Here is a 26,927-nt window from a genome sequence, read left to right on the forward strand (position 1 = left end):
AATATTCCCTGGTGGAAATTATTTGAGAAATGGCAACTTGGTGCAAGTTTTAAAGTGAGCCAGAGCTCTTTGATATGTAAGTGAGATGTGAATTTATAAGAATATAAACTTAACAATGGTTTTCATTTTTGATCTCCCCAGTGGGAATAGTAGAGGCAAAATGGTTAGGATGGTGGTTGGGCTATTTTCCCAAACATTCAGCAGTATGATTTTGCTTCTTCCTATTCACCCTCGTGTGTTTCCCTTGAGATTACTTGAGCTTTAGACAGTATGTAGTGACATTGAGTCATCCTGAAAAAAGAATGTGTGTGTGTGTGTGTGTGTGTGTGTGTGTGTGTTTTTCATACATTTTTTTTTAATTTTCCTGTAAATATCTGAAAGAAAATGAATCTCAAGGTAGTATATGGTGATATACACTCAATGGCCAACTTCTGTAACCAATAAAGGGGCCACTGAGTGTATATTCATGATATTTCTGCTGCTGTAGCCCATCCACTTCAAGGTTCAATATGTTGCGCATTTAGAGATACTTTTCTGCATGTGCGATTATTTGAGTTATTATCAGCTTGAACCAGTCTGGTCATTCTCCTCTGACCTCTCAAGGCATTTTTGTGCACAGAACTGCTGCTCACTGGATTTTTTAAAAATTTACTACACCATTCTCTGTAAACTGTAGAGACTGTTGTGTGTGAAAATCCCAGGAGATCAGCAGTTTCTGGAGATACCCAAATCAACCAGGATTCTATGGTCAAAGTCACTTCAATCACATTTCTTCCCCATTCTGATGTTTGGTCTGAACAACAACTGAACCTCTTGATCATGCTTGGATGTTTTTATGCATTGAGTTGCTGCCATATGATTGGCTGATTCGGTATTTGCATTAACGTACAGGTGTACTTAATAAAATGGCCACCAAGTGTACATGTACTTTGATAACAATTTTTTAAAAGTTTAATATATTTGCAAGGTGTTGGAGTAACTTAGCAGGTTAGACAGCATCTGTGGAAAGTATCCTGTCATCAGGACTCAGCCTGAAATTTTCACTCTTGATTCCTCTTCATAGATGCTGCCTGACCTGCTGAGTTCCTCCAGCATTTTGTGTGTGCTACTCTGGATCTCCAGCATCTGCAGAATCTCTTGTTTTTAAGATATTTGCAAAAGCTTCACCCATTTTGAGGGGTATAGACAGAGTAAATTACAGCACTGAGGTTGGGTGAGGCTAGGTTACAGTCATATAGAACAGAAATATGATTATTTCACTTCTTTCATGATGAACCAAAATGGTGCTGGTGAATCACAGTGACTCATTGTTGTGGGTTGCTTACAGAACTTATAAATGTACTTCTGAATTATTCTCACTGCAATCTGTAACCTGTAATTTCCCTTTAAGCCACGTACTTTTGACCTGTCTTAATGAATTAGCAATTTCACGATCTTTTGACGACTCAGCAGATTTAACTCTCAAGCATGCGGGCATGGCACCTTTAAGTAATCAATGGTACATTGCCAGGGCCACAAGAGAGGGAGGAGGGGAGGTCCAAGCCAGACTGTAACGCTGAGGAATGAAACTCCCTTAACCCAGCATCTTTTTAGCAAATGTACATTCACTGGAGAACAAGATTGAGGACATAAAGACTAGATTGCTGAATCAGCGGGAAGTGAGGAATTGCTTTGTTCTGTGTTCTCTGGAGACATGGTTCGCTCCAGACACACCGGATACGTCAGTAAGACCCAAGGATAGACCAGACTGTTGATTTGGAGATGTCAAAAAGTGAGAGTCTGTGTTTCATGATAAACTCTTAGTGGTGTTCAGATGCAGTGGTCTTGTACATTATTGCCCCGACCTGAAACATCTGATGATTAAATGTTGACTGCTTTACTCACCAAGAGAAATCACCTCTGTGATCCTAACTGCAGTTTACATAATGCTGAAAGCAGATGTTAAACAAGCAGTAAAAGTATTGAATGCCACAATTAGCAAACAAGGAACAGCCTACCCTGGCGCCTTTCAAATCACATTTGAGGACTTCAATCACGCTTGTTTGAAGAAAGCTCTGCCCAGTTATCACCCACAGCACCATGGGTCCCAATACACTCCACAACTGTTAAACTACAATTAGGTGTGCCTACCATTCCATGCCTAGACTACATTTTGGGAAACCCAATCACTTAGCTGTCCTCTTTTGTACTTACATACAGGCAGAAGCTAAAGAGCAAAGTTCCAGAGATATGGACCACAAAAGCAGGTTGCAAAAGGCTGAGGAACCTCTACAGGATTGGTTCAAGTTGGTAAACTGGACCATGTTCAAGGACACATGAGAGGATCTGAACGAATACATCACATTTGTCATTGACTTTATGAAACCAGTTGTAGACGAGTATGTCCCCAGAAAATCATTTAGAGTCTTCCCTAACCAGAAGCCCTGGATGGACCGTAAGATCCACAGTCTGCTGAGGGCCAGATCAGTGGCATTCAGGTCTGGGTGACCAAGTTAAATGCAAGAGGTCCAGGTACAACCTCCGGAAAGCTACCTTACGTGCGATGGCAATTCCAGACAGACCAAACTGGAATCACAGAATGACACCTGACAGCTGTGGCTGGGCTTAAATGCTATCGCCTCAAAGAAAGTGAGACCAGGCAATATAGGTGACAACAGGCTTTGCTCCCAGGTGAGAATGCCTTTATATGCTCAATTTGTCCATCAAAACATGGAGGCAAATTCACCAACTCCGACAGCCCCCATTGACCCTGTGATTTCGGTCTCCGAGGACGACATGAGGGCATTCTTCAGGAGGGTGAACTCACGGAAATCATCCAGCCTAGACAGGGTACCTGTCCAAGAACTGAAGACCTATGCTGATCAACTGGCTAGAGTGTCCTTAACCTCTTGCTTTGGTAGTGTGAGGTACCCACCTGTTTCATGCAGGCTTCAATTATACCAGTAGAACATGGTAACCTGTCTCAATGACTATTGTCCAGTAGCACTTACAACCACAGCGAAGAACTGCTTTGAGAGGCTGGTGATGAAGCATATCAACTGCCTGAGAAGTGACTTGGATCCACTTGAATTTGCCTACTGACATAACAGGTCCACAGCAGATGCCATTCTATTGGTTTTTCATTCAATCCTGGAACATCTGGATGGAGAAGATGCACACATCGGGATGCTCTTCATTGACTACAGCTTAGCATTCAATGTTATCATCCCCTCAAAGCTAATCAGTAAGCTTCAAGACTTTGTGATCAATTGGATCCTCATTTTCCTCACTTGCAGATCCCAGTCAGTTCAGGTTGGCAACAGCATCTCCTCCACAATCTCTATCAGCACAGGTGAACCACAAGGCTGTGTGCTTAGCCCCCTGCTCTACTCAGTTTATACTTATGACTGTGAGGCACAGTTCCAATGCCATATTTAGAGTTGCCAACTACACCACTGTCGTTGGCCAAACCAAGTGTGGTGACGAATCAGCAGCTAGGAGGGAGATTGAAAATCTGTCTGAGTGATGCCACAACACCCTCTCACTCAAAATTAGCAAGACCAAAGAGATGATTATTGACTTCAGGAGGAAGAAATAGCCAGTCCTCATCAGAGGATTATAGGTAGAGAGGGTCAGCAACTTTAAATTCCTTGTTGTTACCATTTCAGAGGATTAGTCCTGATAAGTGTCATTACAAAGAAAGCGTGGCAGCACCTCTACTTCCTTAGGAGTTTGTGAAGATTCAGCATGTCATCTAAAACTTTGATATGCTTCTATAGATGTGTGGTGGAGAGTATATTGAGAGGTTGTATCACAGCCTGGTCTGGACCCACCAATAATCTTGTACAAAAAAGCCTACGAAAAGTAGTGGATATGGCCCAGCCTATCATGGGTAAAGCCCTCCCCACCATTGAGCAGATCTACACGGAGTGCTGTTACAAGAAAGTTGAATCCAGCATCAAGGACCTTCACCATCCAGGCTATCCTCTCTTCTTACTGTAGCCATCATGAAGAAGGTACAGGAGCCTCAGGACCCGCACCATCAGGTTCTGGAATATTTATTACTGCCCCTCAATCATCAGGTTCTTGAAGCAGAAGAGATAGCTTCACTCAAATTCACTTGCCCCATCACTGATCTGGATTCACTTTCAAGGACTCGATATTTATTGTTTATTGATTCATTACTATTATTATTTCTCTTTTTTTCTCTTCCTTTTCGTATTTGCCTAGCTTGTTTTGTTTTGTACATTGGTTGTTTCCTGCCCTCTTGGGTGAAGTCTTTCATTGATTCTGTTGGTCTTATACTTACTATGATTGCACACTAGAAAATGAATCTGGGGCTTTTATATGATGACACATATGTACTTTGATAATAAATTTACTTTGAACTTTGAATTGTACACAGAGGCAAAATGGTGCAGTATCATTGTTAAGTAAGTGGTAGAAATTGAACTTGTGAAGAGTACAAATAAACTGTTTTAAGGAATGTAGTCAGGCGGTGCTATTCAATGCAGAAGACATTGAGTCAGAGTTGCATTGTGCAAAAGTGGGCCCCTCAGCCGATCATGCCCATGCGAGTCATTTTGCCCATTACACTAATCCTATTTGATAGTTCCCATTCTTCTTGGTGCTGTGACAAAGAAGCACATGACCGAGATTAAAGAGTGTCAACACTGGAAAGCAAGGTCATGGAATCACAATGACATTGACAGAATTCCAACAGCAATTCGTCAGGTGATTTTCTTGGCTATAGTTTACGTGATGTGCTTTTATGTGAATAGCTGTATTTCCCAAGTGGAAAGAAACAACTTAACAATTTGTAAAATGGAATATGAAATGATTTTATATTACAGTGGGGAACATTGGAAATTAAATTGACTCAATCTTGCCCAGAGGAATGGTTTATCATTTAATTCTTTTCACATACACTCAGCGACCATTTTATTATTAGCTACACTTGCTCATTAATGCAAATATCTAATCAGCCTATCATGTTGCAGCAACTGTGCATAAAAGCATGCAGACATGCATTGAAAGGACAGTCAGGAAGGCAGGAGGGGGGTGGGGCTGGGATGGGTCTGTTGGTTAAAAGTGAAATCAAATCCTTAGAAAGAGGTGACTTGGGATCAGAAGATGTAAAATCCTTGTGGGTGGAGTTAAGAAACTGCAAAGGTAAAAAGACCCCGATGGAAGTTATAGCCTGGATATGGGATACAAATCACAACAGGAGATAGAAAAGGCATGTAAAATGGGCAATGTTGGGATAGTCATTAGGATTTTGATATGCAGGTAGATTGGGAAAATCAGGTTGGTGCTGGATCCCAAGAGAGGGAATTTGTAGAATGCCCTTTACGAAACCTCGCTGTTACGGAAGACCTACATTAGTTACCTGTTTTCGCTAACAGAGGGTGTTTTCACTGTTACGAGAAAAGGCAGCGCGCGCCCCGAGCTGCCAAGCTCCTCCCCCGGAACTGCATTCCAGCCGGCATTGCTTAAACACGTGCCCGTGAGTAGCCGTTAGCAAGCTGAGTTCTGAGGTATCGGAAAAGCCTAAAAATGCTCGTAAGGGTGTTACACTTAGCGTAAAACTAGACATAATTAAGCGTTTCGATCGTGGTGAACGAAGTAAGGACAAAGTGAGCTTGGCTTGTGAAAGGTGACGAAGATGATGTTGAAGAGGTTTTGGCATCCCGTGACCAAGAACTGATAGATGAAGAGCTGTTGCAATTGGAAGAGGAAAGGATAAAAATCGAAACTGAATGCAGTAGCGAACGGACCGAAAGTGAAGTCATCCAGGAACTGAACGTGAAGCAACTGCGTGAGATGATAGAAAAATGCGCGAGGCTAAACAGTCAAGCATACTGTCGTTTTTCAAGCCTTCCACATCAGCCACAGCTGACGACGAACCTCGACCTTTGACATCGAGGCAGGCAGACATAGAAGAAGATGACCTGCCTGCCCTGATGGAAACAGACGACAATGAGATGACACCTAGTGTCCCACCACCCCAACCCCCGGGCCGCGGACCGATGCATTGCCGCGGAGAATGCAGCTGTAGCCAGGACGCACCTGGCACATCTTTAGGAAAAAAGCCGAAATAAACAAGCTAATGAATTAGGTGCCGCCCAGCACGTAAATGTTGGCCCAGATCAGAGGCGATTGCCGGTTGCGTCGCCTCTGATCTGGGCCGACATTTACGTGCCGGGCGGCACCTAATTAATTAGCTTGTCTATTTCGGCTTTTTTCTTAAAGATGTGCCAGGTGCGTCCCGACTACCGCTGCGTTCTTCGCGGATCGGTATCGGTCGGTGACCTGGAGGTTGGGGACCACTGCACCACCCCAGCCTCCGACGACTCAGCCTAACCCACCATCATCAGTGTGCTCGGCGCTGTCTTCCCAATTCCAGTAAGTGATACTACACTGTACATACATTATTTCTACTTTATATAGGCTGTGTATTTTTATGTGTTATTTGGTATGATTTGGCAGCTTCATAGCTTAAAGGTTACTGGAGAGAGTGTTTCTGCGGAGAGCGCTTGCGTGAGATTTTTGCGGCAATGATTGTAGGAAAGTATTTCTACTTTATATAGGCTATGTATTTATCATATCATTCCTGCTTTTACTATATGTTACTGTAATTTTAGGTTTTATATGTTATTTGGCATGATTTGGTAGGTTGTTTTTTTTGGGTCTGCGAACACTCACAAATTTTTCCCCATATAAATAAATGGTAATTGCTTCTTCACTTTACGACATGCCGGCTTACGAACCATTTCATAGGAACGCTCTACCTTCGGATGGCGGGGGAAACCTGTATCTAAGCAGATACTAGAGATGGTGAGGGAGAGAGCAGATGCTGGAGGTGTGGGAGAGAGCAGATACTGGAGATGGTGTGGGAGAGAGCAAAGCAGATACTGGAAATGGCATGAGAGAGAGCAAAACAGATACTGGAGGTGGTGTGGGAGAGAGCAGATACTGGAGGTGGTATGGGAGAGAGCAGATACTGGAGGTGGTGTGGGAAAGAGCAGATATTGGAAGTGTGGGAGAGAGCAGATACTGGACATGGTGTGGGAGAGAACAGATACTGGAGACGGTGTGGGAGAGAGCAAAGCAGATGCTGGTGGTGTGGGAGAGAGCAGATACTGGAGATGGTGTGGGAGAGAGCAGATACTGGAGATGGTGTGGGAGAGAGCAAAGCAGATACTGGAAATGGCATGAGAGAGAGCAAAACAGATACTGGAGGTGGTGTGGGAGAGAGCAGATACTGGAGGTGGTGTGGGAGAGAGCAGATACTGGAGGTGGTGTGGGAAAGAGCAGATATTGGAAGTGTGGGAGAGAGCAGATACTGGACATGGTGAGGGAGAGAACAGATACTGGAGATGGTGAGGGAGAGGGCAGATACTGGAGGTGGAGTGGGAGAAAGCAGAACAGGTACTGTTAGAATCCATGCTGGGTTGGGGATTGGACTCCCTTGTCAGTGCTGCTCTCCAGTGAAAGACAAACTGGAATGCTTTTGTCTGCGGTGCTGTAGTGCGTGGTGAGGAACTGCTGTGTACTTCTTGCAGAAATATGGCTTCAGGACAACATCCCAATCACCATCAATTTTCATATCATGCCACTCGGAGACTTGGGCTATATTTTTTGTGACTGTATGTTTTTCTGCTATCTTAACTATATGTGCTACTTGATGTGTGCTACTGTTGGGTGCTGTGTTTTGCACCTTCCCTCCAGGGGAACACTCTTTCGTTTGGTTGTGTACATGGGTATTATTGAATGACAATTAAACTTGAACTTGATTTGAGCCATTAGGCAAGCCAAGTTGTTGAATACTGGTTGATAAAAACCACATTGTTTCTGGATTGCTACTCACACATCCATACAATGAAAGCCCATGTTGTCCTGCAGAACCTGATCTAGATCACACTTGGAGTATTCTGTTAATTTCTGTTTGCTCCATTGTAGGAAAGATGTGGAAACTTTAGAAAGAGTGCAGAGATCCATGAAGATGCTGCGTGGATTGGACAGCATATCTTGTGGGGATAGATTGAGCAAGCTAGGGTTTTTCTCTTCGGAGCAAAGGGGGATGAGAGGTAACTTGATAGAGACATGCAAGATAAGAGGCATAGATCAAGTGGACAGCCAAGGACTTTTTCCCAGAATGGAAATGGTTAATATGAGGGGACATAATTTTAAGTTAAGTGGAGGAAAGAACAGGAGGGATATCAGAGGTAGGTTCTTTACGCAAAGTGGTTGGTTGGTGAGTGATGGTGAGAGTGGTCACTGGTGATGGTAGAGGCAAGTACATTAGGGACAATTAAGAGACATTTAGGTAGGAACATGGATGATAAAATGGAGGGCTATGTGGGAAGGAAGGGCTGGATTGATCTTAGAGTAAGTTTACAGCTCAGTACAGCATCATGGGCCAAAGGGCTTGTACTGTACTGCTGTAATGTTCCACGTTCTACAGTCTGGATGGTTCTCAGAGGTTTACTGAACTTACTTGTCAAGATCCCCTGTCGCTTCGATGAACAACTTTGGCATTGTGAGCAATGACTTCTATACTGACTATAAAATCAGAAACGGGAGAAAGGAGAATGAAATCATGCTAATGTCAAACACCTCCATTTGTCTTTGGCCATCTTTGTGCTCTCGGCCTGCTCTGATGGGGTTTCCTGAGCATGGCTAATGGAAAGAGATTTGTCTTCAGTGACACACACAAGATGCTGGAGGAGCTCAGCAAGTCAGGTAGCATCTATGGAAGGGAATAAACAGTCGACATTTCAGCTGGAGACACTTCGTGGAAGACTCTGGGCGTGACCTTGGAAGATGATTTCTGGGCCCTGAGTGAATCGTGTCTGTTTTAAAGATTCAAAGTACATTCATTATCAAAGAATGTATTTATAAATTATACAACCTTGAGATTTGTTGCTTACAGGTAGCCACAAAGCAAGAAACCCAAAAGAACCCAATTTTAAAAAGATAAAATAAAGACCAACAGCCGATGTGCAGAAAAAGGGAAATAAAAAACATAAATGATGCAAACAATAGAAGCAAGCAACAACATTCCAAATCAAAATGAGTCTTTAGCTCCGAACCCTGGAGCAATCAAAGTTGTCAACTGGTTGGCTGACAGACAGTATTAGGCGTACTGCTCAAGTGAACAGAGAAAGGGTGTGCTGGCATTGGAGAGGGTCCAGAGGAAGTTTACAAGAATGATTCTGGGAATGAAAGGATTATTGTGTGAAAAGTGTTAGATGGCATGAGGCCCGTGCTGACTGGAGTTTAGAAGAATGAGGGGGATCTCATTGAAAGCTAAATATTGGTAGACCTAGATAGAGTTGACAAAGAGAGTGTATGTTTCCAGTTGTGGAAAATCTAGGACCAGAGGGCACAGCCTCAGAATAGAGGGATGTCCATTTAGAACAGAGATGAGGAGGAATTTCTTTAACTAGAGCGTGATGAATCTGTGGAATTCATTGTCAAGATAACTGTGGAGACCAAGTCATTGAGTGTATTTAAGGAGGAGGTTGATATATTTTCCATTAGTAAGGGTGTCGAAGGCTACAGGAAGAAGGCCGGAGAATGGGGCTGAGACCAAAAATAAATAGGACGTGATCAAATGGCAGCGCAGACTCAATGGGCTGAATGGCCTAATACTGCTTCTATGTCGTTAATGCATTTAGAGATACAGTGCAGAGCACGCCCAGCTGGCCCTCCGAGCCACTCCGCCAGGCATTCCACCAATTTACCCGGTCTAATCACAGGTCAATTTACAGTGATCAATTAATCTAACCAATATGTCTTTGGACTATGGGAGGAATCGGGAGCACCCGGAAGAATCCCATGCGCGCATGGACAAGACATACAAACTTTCTCACAGACAACGCCAGAATTGAACTCCAAATTCCGATGCTCTCAGCTTTAATAGTATCATGCTACCCACTACACTACCTTGGTGCCCCATGCTAAATATGCACATCTTTTGTCATAGTTTTATGGCCTCTCATTCCTGCCACATTGCTATGAAGAAATAGCAAACTTAACTGTTTTAATTGTTGTACATTTGGATGGAACAATGGAAGAGCCTTGCAAGGAAGTGGCTTAATGTGGCTATATAACTTGCAGTCATAATCCATCCAATCTGCATCGAAGGATCATCGCAGCATAGTGTTAAGTGGTCCAAAGGATCGGGCTCCTTACTCCAATTGTCCACTGATATGTACATCAATTTACATCATCCGCTACTCAAGATTCAAATTTATAAGACCATATGGTACAGGAGCAGAATTAGGCCACTTGGCCCATTGAGTCTGCTCTGCCATTTCATCATGGCTAATTCAGTTTTCCTCTCAATCCCAGTCTCCTGCCTTCTCCCCATATCCCTTCATGCCCTGACCAATCAAGAATCTGTCAACCTCTGCCTTAAATATACATAAAGACTTGACCTCTACATCTTCCTGTAGCAAAGAATTCTACAGATTCACCACTCTCTGGCGAAAGGAATTCTTCCACATCTCCTTTCAAAAATGATGCCTCTCTATTCTGAGGCTGTGTCCTCTGGTCTTAGACTCTCCCACCATAGGAAACATCCTCTCCATATCCATTCTACCAAGGCCTTTCACCATTCAATAGGTTTCAATGAAGTCACCCCTCATTCTTCTGAATTCCAGTGAACACAGGCCCAGAGCCATCAACCACTCTGCATATGATAAGTCTTTCAATCCTGGAATCATTTTTGTGAACCTCCTTTGAACCCACTCCAGTTTCACGTGTACATTGAAGCATACAGTAAAATGCGCTGTTTGCATTGACAACCAAGAGCTTAAAACACTTAACATTATGGTGATAATGTTGTCAATCACCATAGTAAATCTGATCCAGTTTTATAAAATGGATTTTATGAGTTCAGTCTGGACTGGAGGCTACATAAATTGATTGCAGTCTCTTTGTGGCTTCCTAGTAGATTCAGGAGGTCACAGTTTTTGTTTCTTTCTTCTCTCTTCGATATCTTCTTACAAGGTTGAGGAATGGAAGTAATACAAATGTTTGAAATACTATGACAAAAAAATGTGCATATTTACTATGGGGCAGCATGGTAGAGTAAGAATTAGCTTAACACTATTACAGTGCCAGCAAGCCCTGGGTTCATTCCCTGCCGCTGTCTGTAAGGAGTTTGTATCTTCTCTCTGTGACCACGTGGGTTTCATCTGAGTGCTCCCATTTCCTCCCACTATTAAAAGATGTACTGATTAAGCAGGTTAATTGGTCATTGCAAATTGTCTTGTGACTCGGCTAGGGTTAAATAGGTGGGTTGTTGGGCAGTCAGGCAGGAAGGACGTGTTCCACACTGTATCTCTAAGTTAAATAAAGTAAGTAAATAGATTCTCTCAGAAATAGAAAAAAATACATTAAGATTTTGTTCCCACACCGTTATGGAGTTGTGTGCAACTTTAACTATTAGCCTGTAGGAGGCTCCCTTATACCATGTATTTCTAATTTCCTATGAGTTCTGCCCTTGTTTTAATTGAGAACCTAGGGATAGGACACACTCCACAAGCCTTGCGTCACACAACTCTGGCACACAGACTGATATGTGGGCGGCCACTCTTTGTGGGCTGGCCAGTCTGGATTCATTACTGTAACCGTTTGCACCAAGCTCTTGTAGCAGCAAGAGTCCACAATTTGCAGGGTACAAAAATCTCAATTTCTGTCAAGGTTCTTGTTGAATAATTCCATTTTTATTTTCTATTCTGAGTTTGGAAATTATCAACAAATTTTAGGGTCTCCTCATTTCAAAATGGCTACCTATTAATTAGACAGAACTTAGAACAAAGCCAGTGAAATCATGGTAGATTCTGCTAATGCATGCACTTACAAAACTTAATTGGATGACGGAAGGGTTATTTTCAGTGAAAATTTGTAAAGGAATAAAGAAATGGCCAACATAGGAATGTTGAGCCAAAATGCCATGTTCAGCATACCAATCCGTGTTGATAAAGGAATTTACGACAAAAATAGGAATGGCTGCAGAGACTTGTTAAACACCTCATTGCCACTTGAAATACCTGTGAGTCCTCATTAAAGAGACTGCATGGCATTTTGGTGGCTACCACTTGTCTAACTGTAACCAGCTGTCTTTAAATAAATGCAGTGTCAATATTAGTTTCACATACTACTTAAAGGGATATTCATCACTGTAAGGGATACCCGCCAATCCAGTGCCATTGCCATTGGAGCTTTGAAGAAGTCCAGTTAACCACATTCAAACATTTTCTCTGTTTCTTTGGCATCACTTATTCCAGAAATTCTTTGTGGACCTCATCTGAAAGGGATTGCTTGTAACTGCCTTCATATTTTGTCTTATTATGGAAGTCACCGGCAGAAGGAGTGTGTTTATTAGCAACTTGCAAGAGATCGACAAAAACAGTCTCTAATCAACACTGGAGTATTAAACCTGCAGGTGTTTGGGTAGCACCTCCAGACAAATCCAAACTATGGTGATCTGTAATTAAGATCAAAATTGTGTGCTAAATCCGGACTTTCAAACTGTTGGCCTTGTTAGCACTTGTCCTGTTACCTGTTTAGCACCTTTGGCCAAATAAATTCCCCTGTTAATTAAAGACAAAGTTGCCCTGCATTGCAACATAGATATTTTCCCTTCTGAATTGTTTTTTGCTTTTTATTGACCTCCCATCAGTTGTGTAAATGATATTTTAAGCCATATACCATTTGCCGTGGGTCCATCCTCTTATTGCATCGCTGCCTTCATTAGCCATCTCTGGCCTTCCTTCACTGTTAAGTAAGGCTCTAGTTTATTAAACTTTCTCTATATTCATGTTAGTAATGATCCGTCAGTCGTGGTTATCCATTATTAACCACTTTTTTTTCCTATTTAATGAAAACCCTATTATTGTGCACTAACTGTGCTTATGAAATGGATCAAACACAGAGGAAGGAAACTCCTGCTGTATCGTTGCCTTAGAGGCTTTTGCATTCTTAAGCAGTCAGATGCTAAACCATTTCCATCTTAGCGGGGTTTCTACTTCATTTCTACCAGACCAGCAAATCATGCCATTTTGGTATTAACAAAATCTGTGCTTTACGTGATCAAACCTTAACAGCATTTCTGTTTAGTTTTTGCATCACTTTTTCCCTCCTTTCATCAGATTAAGCCAAATTTTCATAATTTGGAATGGCATTGAAAACTGTTCATAAAGGCAACATTGAAAGCTGCTTATAAAACTTCAGCCACTATGCAGGTTTATTGATATTTAGTGACTTCTACAAATTCTTTAATGAATTAATCTCAATTATTTTGCTTTTAGAGCTCTGAAGTACTTGTTCACAAAAGAAATTGATATATAAATTTGATTCTAAAAATTGTTATAATTGGATTGAAATGAAGCACAGTGCCAATAAGCTTACTTGTAGTCCTGGCCACTTTGGTGAAGGGGACTTGTTTTTCTGCTTTGCTCCATGTTGATCCTATGCCAAAAGTAAAATAATTTGCATAGCTTCACAGAGTTGAGGCTATTTTTGGTTGAGGCACAAGGAATATTTGCCCTGTCAATTGTGAATGAAGAATGAGGGAAGAGAAAAAAAAATCAAGTTCTAGAAGGTATAAGCTTTAGTAAGTGAGGACAAATGTCACATTATACATTTCTGTAAAGCTCTCTCTTGGGGATAGCTTATGGGTAAGTTCCCAGACTTCCCCCTCTCAATCCTCTAACACTGGAGACCAATCCATGGCTTTTCCTATAGCCTTTCAGGTCTCAGTATCTTCCTTGTGTTCTGATGAATAAGAATTAGTATCAAGTATTCTATCACCGATGTATGTCATGAAACTTGTTTTGTGGAAGCAGTACAATGCAAGACATAAAAATCACTACAATTTATAGAATAAATAAATAGTGCAAAAGATGAATAGTGAGGTGGTGTTCATAGAAAAAGCTATGAATTGGTCTTTAGTGTTAAAGGATTGAGATAGGAAATTTTGGAATTTACCCGTTAGCTGTTCCCAAGAGAGAACTTTATAGAAATGTATAATGTGACATTTGTCCTCATCTACCAAAGCTTATACCTAGATGATTCACCACTGAAGCTTAACTGCCTTTCTAAAGAATGAACTTGATATTTGTTTTTCTCCCCTCATTCTTCACAACTGAACTTGGTTTATATTCTTTCCTCATTCTTCACATCTGGAAAATAGGCTAGAATCAGGAAAGTTGAGATCAATTCAGATGACTTGTACTTGAATTCTCTAGGAAGGATTTAGTATTTACACTATCTACTGTACACATGAACTGGGCTGAATTTTTGCATTTGAGTATTGGAGATTGACTTTTATTGTGATATTTCTTTCAAATTTGAAGTGTTACCAACAGAGAGCTGAAGTAATCAGCCCTACGATGTAAGCCACAGTAGTGTAGTGATTAGTGTGATGCCTTTACAGATGGGGGCATTTCAAGGTTTAATTCTGCACTAGCCTTGAGGAGTTTATATGTTTGCCCCGTGACCACATGGGTTTCCTCCCACAGTCCAAAGACTTATGAATTCATAGGTTAATTGATCATTCTAAATTGTCTTGTGGTTAGGCTGGTGTTAAATAAGTGGGTGGCTGGGTGTCATGGCTCATTGGCCCTCTTCCACACTGTATCTCTAAATAAATAAAACTAAATAAATATCAGACTTTGAAATAAGAGCTTGGATCACGCAAAGCTTTGCTTGATACTTGTTGGAAATTACACAAGTGTGGAGAACAAGATGATTTGATTTCTAATGACATAAGAGAGTTTCCGTGTTATTCTACGGAACTCAGACACTTAAAACTGCCTATTTTAATCATCTGGCATTTAATTGTTTTTGCTGCTTTCTATGTTTGTACATGGATAGGGAACTGTTTAATGTTCAGATTTCACATAACCAATCTGTAATGCTAAAACGTGTACAGCCACTGCCATCACTTTCTAAAGGGGAACTACCCAATCGTAGTACTGTGGAAGGATATTCCAGCAATCAGTGGTTCTGCCTTATCATGGAAACCATAAAACACAGAAATTCAATGTAAAAATCCCAAACACTACAAATTAGGTTTGACGTACTTCGTCACAATAAAAGTTGATTCTAAATGTGGGATACTGGTAGCTAGAGCAAATAAAAAGATACTATTGAGTAAATAACCTGCCAGATGGCAAGGGGCAGTTGTGTTTCTTTATGCTTGCAACTGTAAAATTTAACATTTTTATAGCTATTTCATAGTCCTGCCAACACTAGACTTAAGTCCCAATGCTTCAAATTCCAACATTAGACATGAACTTTGATTATTTCCAGCATGAAATGGGGAAAGAATCTGGCTTGAAGTATTAGACTGAATACTAGTACTGCAAATGCTATTTTATTCCCCAGGCAAGCACAAACAACTCTTTTAGGAAATAAAATAGTGAACTTAATTTCAATTCACAGTTACCTGCCTCAAAACTCACTTTGGTAGTTTAAAAAAAAAACGAGAGATTCTGCAGATGCTGGAAATCCAGAATAATACACATAGAAAATGCTGGAAGAACTCAGCAGGTCAGGCAGTACCTATAGCAAGGAGTAAAGGGTCGACGTTTTGGGCCAAGACTCCTCTTCAGAACTCACTTAGAACTTGGAAGTTAGAAATTACTGCTTTTTTTTAATAATAGAATTCTGTTTGTATGCTTTTTTATGAAAAGACCACTTCAAAAACCTTTACTATTGCCCTTCATGATGGATGGCAAGTGCTCGACAAGTGAATGCTATAGAAAGTTTCAAAGGGTGGAACGTGTAATAGAATGAGAAAAAAATGAGATGTTATGCATATGGATGAAAGAAAAGTGGAGGGCGATGTTGGAAGAAAGGGTTAGATTGATCTTGGAGTAGGTTAGAAGGTATGCACATCATCATGGGCCAAAAGCTCTGTACTGTTCTGTGTTCCTTAGGAAGAAAAATAAATGGGAACAGGGTAGGCCATTCAGCCCATCATCATTGCTCCACCATTTTGTGAGATAATGGCTTAATCCCCCAGCACTAATCCCTTATCCCTTAATTCCATTAGTAATTTAAAATCCTTTGATCTCCAGTATGGCCTTACTGCATTTTTCTCTAGTAGAAAAAAAAGCACTCTCCTTTTCTAACCAAACAGTAAGCAATCCCTTCTCAACAGTAAACCAAGACATATAACCACACCCTAGACATTTCTGAACGTATAACATCTGAAAATTTTCCCCGACTTCCCACAGTGAGGCCTGAGCACCAACCCGCCTCAGTTCAGAGGGATAACCTCTATCTTCACCCTGTGTTAGAGGGCCCTCAGCAGTTTGAATAATCATAGAGAATTTTCTCCTATTTATGTCTCGACCATATTGCTATCATTCAAGTTATTCCGCCTAGATTATTTTCAGTTACCAGTTTTCATTTTACTTTTAAGTCCGATTTACTCTTTTCAGTCATTTCTCTTAATTAATCTGTATTCTCTGTACATTCGCGTCTGAATATTTGCAGCTTTTCCTTGTAGTTTGACACTCTGGTTCGAGTGGAGCGTCCTCGCCCCACTAACTGCCACGACTTCTGCCAAATCCTCTCCAGTAGCGACTCCGGTTGGGTGATAACTTTAATAGGTAGTCCCCGGTCCGCCAGGTCCAACGTTGCCTCCTCCACCGTAGCGTAAGTTTTTGTCCCTTCGTCGTAAAAGACTCTCAGTCGAGCTGGATACAGGGTCTGGAATCTGATGTTGTTTTCCTTCAGGACTCTCTGTGTTTCCGTATATTCCTTCCGTCTGGCAAGAATCCCTGGTGCGTAGTCGTGGTCTAAACTGATTTTACAGTTGTTCCACGTGAAACCTTTCTTTTGCCATGCTCTTTTAAGCACCTCTTCCTTCGTTCTGTAACTGAGAAATCTGATCAGAATCGATCTGGGCTGGGTGCCTGCCGGAGGCTGTGGTGCCAACGCGCGGTGAGCCCTTTCTATCTGTAGGTCTTTTGCGGCCGGTATATCAAGGTTCTCTCTAAGCAGCTTCTCCACGAAGGGAATCATCAATCCGGGTTTACCTTCGGTTCCTTCGGGAACTCCGTAGATCCTCACATTTTCCCTTCTCGAGCGGCCTTCTTGATCTATTAGTTTCCACTGGAGTTGGTCTTGTAGCTTCAGCATTTCTGCTATCACCTCCTCTGCATTTTGTAGCTTCTCTTCAATTCCAACAATCCTCGCTTCGGCTTCATCTATCCGCGAGTTAGTTTTTACTATTTCTCCTTTAATATCTTCCAGCTGTTTGCTGTTACCTTGTCGGAACTCGCGAATCTCTCCGCGAATCAAAGACAAAGTCACCGATTCCCCCTCATTATCTCCTTCCTGGCTTGCCGTGGGGGAGCTAGGCCCGTCGCCTTGCTGCGTCTCTTTATGTTTATCAGCCTTCAGAGCGGACTTTTTAATTCTTGTTCTTAGACATCATCCTTGCCCCTTTTATTAATATAGTTATGCAATATTAAGTTTTTGTCTAAATTCGATTTTGGGGCAGTTTACCTTCTTTTTTGTCGAGAGACCTTTTCCTTACGCCGCCATTCCCTTGATGACCCGGAAGTCCTCCAGTATGGCCTTACTGCATGGTCTGATAGTACTAATAGTGTTACGTACCCCGTAACTGGGTTGCCAAACCAGCAGAAATGGATCACTCAGTTGGAGTCTGGAGTACTAGAACTAAGAAAGTTTTATTAAAGAAACAAGCAACACAGTAATCGAAAGGATAATAAATGCAACAGTTCAGTGATGATAAACACACATGTGCACAGAATTAAGATAACAGCATCAATCAAGCTCTATCGTTGTCTAGGGGTAAATGACCAATTTCAAAATGACTCAAAGTTCAGTCCAGTTTAGTAGTTCAGTTCGCAGTAATCGTTGCCATGGCGGTGGACAACGTGGGGGAAGAGAGAGATAGAATAGGAACAACTCATCATTCAGAACGGCTTCACTCACAGACCAGCAAGATGGCTCACAGACCAGCGAGATGGTTCACAAACAGCTTTTGGGCGGGTCCTTGGTGATGTCACCTGAGGTCACCGACTGTGACCCCTCCTCCAGATGCGGTCGATCCTCTGCAGTGAACCCGGCACCCAGGCAAGGGCGGACACACACCGGGTTCCCGCTGATCGTACCTTTCCACCCACTCGTGAGAAGCGTACCGCTTCCAGGGTCTCGTTACCTCGGGTGGCGTGTGTGTCTGTCTTAGCGAACCTGTCCCTTTTTATCCCCCTGCTGGGGTATCGCCTGTCCATCACTTCAAACAGTTCAGGGCTCAAAGGGGGGAGCCGCTCCAGACAGCTCTTCCTCCCACATCCCTTCATTACACATCTCCAGACGCTGCTCCATTGTTCCTTATCTCTCCTTCCCCTGAGGGCAGGTGGCAGACCAACTGCTGATGCCACTGATGCTAGCCCAGGCCAGCAAACATCTTAATTTTATGTGTATTCTCGTAACACTTCCCCCCTTTAAGGATTTTTACCGGGAGGTAAAAATTACAAACATGACTACATTATCTGATACATACACAATATACATCTTTAACAGTTATTTAGCTAATACAGAGAATTTGAAATTGTCAACACCTTGACAGACAGTCATCACATTTTCTGTTCCTTTTACACGTGTTATTAATAATCCCTTAGACCAGGCTCCAACTCAGCAAACTTCATAGTGGCCAAAAACACTGATGAATTGCGACCAATGTAACCTCTCATTTGGTTTTGTCCCGGACCACAACAACAAGGGTCGTCCCATTCCGACTCAATTTTCCCTCGCAAGGGCTTAGTAGGAGGGGGACGGGTATTGACCGCAGAGTTATTGCAAAACTTCCTGCAGTACCCCACCATCTCCAAAAGCCTTCTGAGGGCCCTCCTGTCTGTCGGGGTTGGGAGGTCAGCGATAGCCTGCACTGTAGCTTGCATCACTGCCAGCTGCCCCTGTGTCACCACAATTCCCAGGTAAGTGACATTCGTGTGGCCGAATTCATTTTTTTCAAGGTTCACTATCAAGCTGGCTTCAGACAGCCGTGTTAAATTGCCAATACACACCTCTGTGTTCATCAGCCCTTTAGTCACTGAATTACTCAAAAAATATGGGTGTTGTTTACTTGGCCGCCCTATTGTAACAGACATAACCCAACGTCCCAGTTCTTTGCATTTCCTCGGGACAATCAAACACATGGGTGCGAGTCGTTTAATTACTCCTTCGGGGATTAAGGGAGAGACCTTATCAGTAGACCTGGCCAAAACAATAGCCTTCTCCCATCTGACCGATCCCATCCTAATCTTTTCAAAATGGTTTTTTCCTCTTATCAGGGGGCCTCTAGCTTCATTGATTTCCACGCTAACACCGACTAGGTTTGTTAGCATATCAAAAGCCGGTGACCGTCTCAGTTCGCGTCGGTCATGATCAATAACATTCTTCCCCCTGGGCAGCCGGTAAATCTCTTTCATGATTCCACCAACTGTTTCCTCCAGCACCGCAAAATGTCCACCGGGGGGTACCTCGTGGGCCATGTTAAAAACCTCATCCCCATAACTCTTTTGCACCACCCCCCATTCCTCATCTGCGGGTACTGTACTTGATTTCCCTTTCTTCCTTAGCACTTCCTCATCCGCACAATAGCCTACTAGTTCCCTTGTCAAGGCTGTGTCAGAGAGAGCGGTCTCGGCAAAAACCATCAGCCCCTCGTCTCGCTCCTGCGTCTGCACAAATTCTTTCCCGGCTACTGCTACGTCCGTCCCAGCTCCCTCACTACCTCTTATCTCACTACACCCTGTCTCATACAAGGTTGGCAGAAATGTTTCAGCCAAATTCACCATCGCGGGCGGGGCCTCCATGCTGGCAGGCTGACCCGTCAATCTCATGACTGGGAACACGATTCCTCCGGCGATGTCATTACCGAGCAAGACTTCCACGTCTTTCATTGGTAATTCGGACCTCACCCCGATCGTGACTAGTCCAGAGACCAGGTTGCTCTGTAAATGTATCTGGTGCAAAGGGACTGACTCTGTCCCTTCCCCAACACCTTTGACCTCTACCTCCCCAGTCTGGGTCTCTGAGCTAAACTCTAATACACTCTTCAGTATTAGTGACTGACACGCTCCCGTGTCTCTCCAGATCCGCACTGGAACTGGTTTTAACCCCTCCTTCACTGACACCAGTCCGGCCGAGATAAACCTCTCGCGCCCTTCCTGGACTTTTTCAGACCTGTCCTTCCCTAGCGGTTCGCTTAACAGCTCAATACAGCCATTCAAAATTTCCGCTTTTCCTTTCCCCGTCTCCTTCCTTGGGGCAAAGCACCTGGACGCAAAGTGTCCGACTTTCCCACAATTATAACAGACGACTCCAGGAGACTTCCTACCAGACTGCTCCCGGTCTACCTTATCCTTTTCACTAGTCCCCGGCTTACTTTCTGACTTTTCCGGTGGACTCCCCCCGCCGTCCTGACTACCCTTCTGGTAGCCTTTACTCGGGGCAACCTTCATTTTATGCGTCAACGCATACTCATCCGCTAACTTAGCAGTTGCGGCTAACGTGGCTGCCTCTTTCTCATCGAGGTAGGGTCTCATACCCTCAGGGACACAACCTTTAAACTGCTCAATCAGAACCAGTTGCAGCAGTCTGTCGTAATCCCCCTCTACCCCTTTCGAGGCGCACCAACGCTCACAATATGTTTGATCCCACGAGCAAACTCCAAATACGTGCGGTCCCACCGCTTCCTCGCATTCCGGAACCTCTGCCGGTATGCCTCCGGGACCAACTCATAAGTCCTGAGGATGGCCTCCTTCACCACCTCATACTTCTGGGCATCTTCCGGGGATAAAGCGGAGTAAGCTTGTTGGGCTTTCCCTTTCAGTACACTCTGAAGTAAAACAACCCACTTATCCCTCGGCCAGTCCTGACTTATAGCTACTTTTTCGAAGTGGAGAAAGTACCGATCCACATCGGTATCATCAAAAGGGGGAACCAGCCTAACCTCCTGGGTCGCCCGGAACCCTCCACCTTGGTTCGGCACGAGCCCCTGCTCGGCCCTTATCTTTAACTTCTCCAGCTCAAATTCCCTTTCCCTCTGTTTCTCCTCTCTCTCCAACTGTCTGTCCCTCTCTCTCTCTTCTCTCTCCAACTGTCTGTCCCTCTCTCTCTCTTCTCTCTCCAACTGTCTTTCTCTCTCTTGCCTTTCTACCTCTTTCTCTCTCTCCCGCCTTTCTAACTCTCTCTCTTTCTCCTGCCTTTCTAACTCTCTCTCTTTCTCCTGCCTTTCTAACTCTCTCTCTTTCTCCTGCCTTTCTAACTCTCTCTCTTTCTCCTGCCTTTCTAACTGCCGTACCCGGAACTCGTGCTCGAGTCTCAGTTTTTCAAGCTGTACCTGTACCGCGTCTCCAGCAGGTTTTTCAATAGACACCTCCCCCAGCTCACCTTGGGGAAACACACCTTTAGATACATAGTGCTCTACAATAGCTCTGTGTATCTCCTCTCTCCTCATTGTCGACTTCACCTTAGCAAGATTCACCCGTTTTGCCACAGCTATCAATTCTGATTTCCTGGCATCCTCTAATGCCTCCAAGGTCGGCGCCTTTATAAATTCCTCAACCTCCATTTCTGCTGTTTGTCTTTTCTTTCTTTCGGGAATTTTAACCCAATCAATTTACTCCGTCCCAAATTTAGCGTTCAAAATCGCGGACGAGAACCCCACTTATGTTACGTACCCCGTAACTGGGTTGCCAAACCAGCAGAAATGGATCACTCAGTTGGAGTCTGGAGTACTAGAACTAAGAAAGTTTTATTAAAGAAACAAGCAACACAGTAATCGAAAGGATAATAAATGCAACAGTTCAGTGATGATAAACACACATGTGCACAGAATTAAGATAACAGCATCAATCAAGCTCTATCGTTGTCTAGGGGTAAATGACCAATTTCAAAATGACTCAAAGTTCAGTCCAGTTTAGTAGTTCAGTTCGCAGTAATCGTTGCCATGGCGGTGGACAACGTGGGGGAAGAGAGAGATAGAATAGGAACAACTCATCATTCAGAACGGCTTCACTCACAGACCAGCAAGATGGCTCACAGACCAGCGAGATGGTTCACAAACAGCTTTTGGGCGGGTCCTTGGTGATGTCACCTGAGGTCACCGACTGTGACCCCTCCTCCAGATGCGGTCGATCCTCTGCAGTGAACCCGGCACCCAGGCAAGGGCGGACACACACCGGGTTCCCGCTGATCGTACCTTTCCACCCACTCGTGAGAAGCGTACCGCTTCCAGGGTCTCGTTACCTCGGGTGGCGTGTGTGTCTGTCTTAGCGAACCTGTCCCTTTTTATCCCCCTGCTGGGGTATCGCCTGTCCATCACTTCAAACAGTTCAGGGCTCAAAGGGGGGAGCCGCTCCAGACAGCTCTTCCTCCCATATCCCTTCATTACACATCTCCAGACGCTGCTCCATTGTTCCTTATCTCTCCTTCCCCTGAGGGCAGGTGGCAGACCAACTGCTGATGCCACTGATGCTAGCCCAGGCCAGCAAACATCTTAATTTTATGTGTATTCTCGTAACAATAGTAAAATAGTGTAATTGAGTTAAGAGCAAAACCTTATCTGGGTTACTTGGAAAACTTCTTTCTTCCAAATGTGCCACTGGATATTTCTGTGTCCAAATAAACACAAAGATGGGGTCTTCATGTTGTGTCTCATAAGGTGTCTTTTCTTACATTGTGTCCCTCCATTCATGCTGCAATGGAATACTGCTTTGCCTTCTGATTTTGCAGTCCAGGATTTGGGATTCACAATGGTTTATTGTCATTCGTCAATACACGAGTGTAAAAGAAAACAAAATGGTTGTTATTCTGGATCCAGTGCAGCACCAAACATTCACAATAAACATAAAGAACACAATAAATATGAATACATAAGATAGCTTATATTCATTGTCTGTTTGTATCTACATAAAGTGATACTTGGTACAGAAGTATCCGTATATAAGGTGACTCTGGCAGGAAGTGATAAAGTAGTGGTGATGGGGTGGGTGAAAGAATGGGAGTGTTAACCAGCGTGATGGCTGGGGTGAGTAACTGTTTTCAAGTCTGATGACCCTGTGATGGATACTACGTAGCCTCTTCCCTGATGGGAGTGGGACAAACGGTCCACAAGCAGGGTGGGTGGGATCCTTCATGATATCGCTGGCCTTTATCCGGCACCCTTCTGTATATATGTCCCTGATGGCGGGTAGGTTGGTACCGGTGATATACTGGACAGTTTTAATTACCCATTGTAGAGCCTTCCTTAACAGGGCTTAAACAATATTGTTCCCTCACAGGTAAGGTTTCAACCTGGAACCAACCTGTGTCATTTGGCATTATGCATTCAATGGTGGTACTTGTATCTAATAAATTGGCAACTGAGTCTATGCTCGTCATCTATTGAGGCTGTAGCCCATCCACTACAAGGTTCGACGTGTTGTGCTTTCAGAAATGCTCTTTTGTACACCACTGTTGCAAACCATTTTTTTCTGATCTCTCTCATTAACAAGGCATTTTCATCCACAGAACTGCCACTCAATGGATTTTTTTGGGGGGGGGGGTTGCTGCAGACTGTTATGGATGAAAGCAAGAGATCAACAGTTTCTGAGATACTCAAATCACCCTGTCTGACGCCAATCAAAGTAACTTAGATCACATTTATTCCTTTTCTGATGTTTGGTCTGAACAACAATTGAACCTCATGGCAAATGATTTATGCATTGTGTTGTAATTGACTTATTAGGTAATTGCATTAACGAGCTGTTATACATGTCTGTCTAATAAAGTTAAAACTGTCTCGAGCCTTGTGGCCTATCAGGCCGGTGCTTATGCCGGTTTCTATGGCATGAAGCAACTGAGAGTACGAAACTCCCCATCCGCCCCCCTCCCTATATAGGACACCAGTCTATCGCGAGGTTAACCTCCAGCATTTGCCAGTACCCATTTTCAGCTGGGTGGACTGGAGAAGTGTGTTGTTAAGTGCCTTGCTCAAAGACACAACATGCTGCCCTGGCCGAGACTCGAACCCACGACCTTCAGATCGTGAGCCCAACACCCTAACCACCTGACCACTGAATAATTTAACCAAAAGGTTTATCATTGCAGAATTGCCCACTGGATCTCTTACCTGACTACTAAAAGTAGGAACTTTTAGCAAATTGATATTAAATTACCCTTTCTCTACTTTTCCCATGTTGTTTTTCAAATTCGATTTCAATTTAATTGTCATTCGACCATATATGAATGCCCAAGAATAGAGTCAAATGAAACAGCATTACTCTGGGACCAATGTGCAAAACACAGTACCAGCAGTCATTCATAGCACAGGGCATATCCACGTTTCCAATGTCCAACAGGGTCTTGTGATCACAAGAAAAGCGACTAAGACAATCCCTCACTGTTAGACTGCATACCTCCTTCGCAGACCCACTCTGACGCTTCTCTGTTGCTGACAGCAGCACAGTTCGCAGCAAGTCCAACTCCTTCAGTTTCCCTGCCATTAAGCAACTTGCTGATGGGGTAGACCTGCAGTACTGTAAGTCCTTAATGTCCAGCAGGATCTTGTGATTGTTAAAAACAAAAGTAACATTTGAAAAAAGACAATAATACCTCTTGTTTTAGCAACTGAGTCTGAGCGCACCGCCATCTTAGCGGAATTTCGTGTGTTGTGAAAAATATTAATAAAGTGTAAGTGATCTGCAGAAATTTTATTTCAGATAGAAAGCCACAAATCATCTTTGTTTTGTTTTCCCATTGCAGATTTATGACAGATGCTGCTCGCCGGGAACAAGAATCCTTGAAGAAAAAGATACAGCCCAAACTCTCTTTGTCATTATCAAGTACGATTCCTCGAGGAAGTATTTCAACGCCACAGCGCCACAATAGCGGCAGCCTTACACCTCCAGTCACCCCACCCGTTACTCCGTCATCATCATTCCGAAGCATTACTCCCACAGGTACGAGAGAGCAATCGTCTCTTTAGTTGCACTGAATTTGCAAGTTTTGTTGCCTGTGAGTTATCTATTGTGATTGACATGGCAGTTGTGGCTTTGTCATTGACCTTGCTGCTTCTAAACTAATGAGAGTGAATAATCTGCTCCTTGATCTGGCGTCACGATAGCATAACGATTAGCATGGCACCAATACAGCTTTGGCTGTCGGAATTGGGAGTTCAATCCTGGCGTCCTCTGTAAGGAGTCTCTTTATGTCCCCCTCGTGGAATGTGTGTGTTGTTTCCAGTCCTCCCACAGTCCCAAGACCGGCCAGGTAGGTGAATTGACCATTGTAAATTGTCCCGTGATTAGTTTCAGGTTACATCGGGGTTGCTGGGCGGTGCAGCTCAAAGGGCCTGTTCCACGCTGTATCGTTAAATAAACTAAAAATAAAAATCAAGGTGTATAAGATGATAAGAGGCATTGATATAATGGACAGCCTCTGCCTTTTTCCCTGGGCAGAACGGCTAATACACAATGGCATAATTTTAAGTTGACCGGAGGAAAGCAGAGGCGTGATGTCAGAGGTAGGTTTTTTCACACAGTGAGTGGTGGGTGCATGGAATGCACTGCCAGGGGTGATAGTAGAGGCAGCTACATTAGAGACATTAAAGAGACTCTTAGATAGGCACATCAATGATAGCAAAATGGAGGGCTAAGTAGGAGGGAAGAGTTCAATTGGTCTTAGAGTCGGTTGAAAGGTTGGCACAGCACTGTGGGCCGAAGGGCCTGTAGTGTGCTATTGTGTTCTATGTTCTTTGCTCATTCCCAATAATTTTATTGTGCTTAATGATCTTCCTACTGATGTTCTCAGGGTGTAATCATACCACTGTACCTTCAGCTTTAGGCTCCTGATTTCCCTTTAGAAACCGCTCTGCCTGTCCACCTCTCAACCTCTCAATACTCCTTTAAGACATCTTCTATAGTCTATTTCTTGGACAAAGCTCTTGATCATCTCCTATAATACCTCTTTGTGTAACAGTTTCAGCTTGGTTTTGTTTGATAATAAAGTATTTATTTATTATCAAATAAATTAATGTAATGTGACTTAAGATGTATTTAATATTTTGAAGGTGTTATACAAATACACGCTAAAAGTAAACAGATTAAACATCACAGGAAGATCACGGTTTCTATTGGAGGAGTAGTGTATATTCAGAATGGGCGTTTTTGAAATTGGAGATAAATGCCTTACTGAACATTTGATTACCTGGAAAAATGGTTCTCACCGTGGGCCATATGGCCCCACAGAGGGTCATGTCAGATTTCATAGGAGCATCAAGTAAAAAACAAGAAACTGGGTGCCAGGGGAGCTTCTGAACGGGCCATGATAAGTTCACTGTTTTAATGAAATATTACTAAAATTTAAAAATAAAAAATAAATAAATATATGTAATTTAGTTAGAACCCTGAATGAAATGAATGGGAAAATATGCTAGATGATGCAAATAAGGCAGCAAAACAGCTTAGACGGTGTTTGTGGGTGGGGATGGGGTATTGTGGCGTCAGTTGTTATCTCTGCTCCTGTTTGACCACGCGTAAATCACCGTTCACCCCCTGCAGGGCGACCCGCTGAGCCCCACTCCACGTCCATTCCCAAATCACAAACTGCAGATTGGGCAGGGCTGCCTGCAGCAAGGCCAGTCAGTGGGTATACAGCAGGAGGCTGGTTCCATTTGCCTTCCACCGACCTGTGCATGTTTTAAGACTTACAGAGCATGGCATGATGGCTGCAGCTACTGCAGTGGAGCTATCTGCCAGAAACAGCTAAACTGCAGAGAGGTGAGAATATGTGATGTCTACCATTGCATCACTCTCTACCACTACAACTTCCACTATGTCCCTGTTACTTATCATATTTTGAGAGGAAGCTCAGTTTGCTTTTCATAGTGAATAAATGCTATT

General features: G+C 43.2%; 1 protein-coding gene across 1 annotated transcript in view; it reads left to right on the forward strand.

The window, feature by feature from the left end:
* Positions 1 to 26,927, forward strand: part of jazf1b (JAZF zinc finger 1b) — a 247,664-nt gene that overhangs the window by 151,265 nt on the left and 69,472 nt on the right. Inside the window, exon 3 of the mRNA XM_063069538.1 lies at positions 24,790 to 24,986. Coding sequence (XP_062925608.1) covers positions 24,790 to 24,986 — 197 coding nt within the window. The remainder of the gene's footprint in view (positions 1 to 24,789; positions 24,987 to 26,927) is intronic.

Source organism: Mobula hypostoma, chromosome 17, assembly GCF_963921235.1.
Source record: "Mobula hypostoma chromosome 17, sMobHyp1.1, whole genome shotgun sequence".
Classification (NCBI taxonomy): domain Eukaryota; kingdom Metazoa; phylum Chordata; class Chondrichthyes; order Myliobatiformes; family Myliobatidae; genus Mobula; species Mobula hypostoma.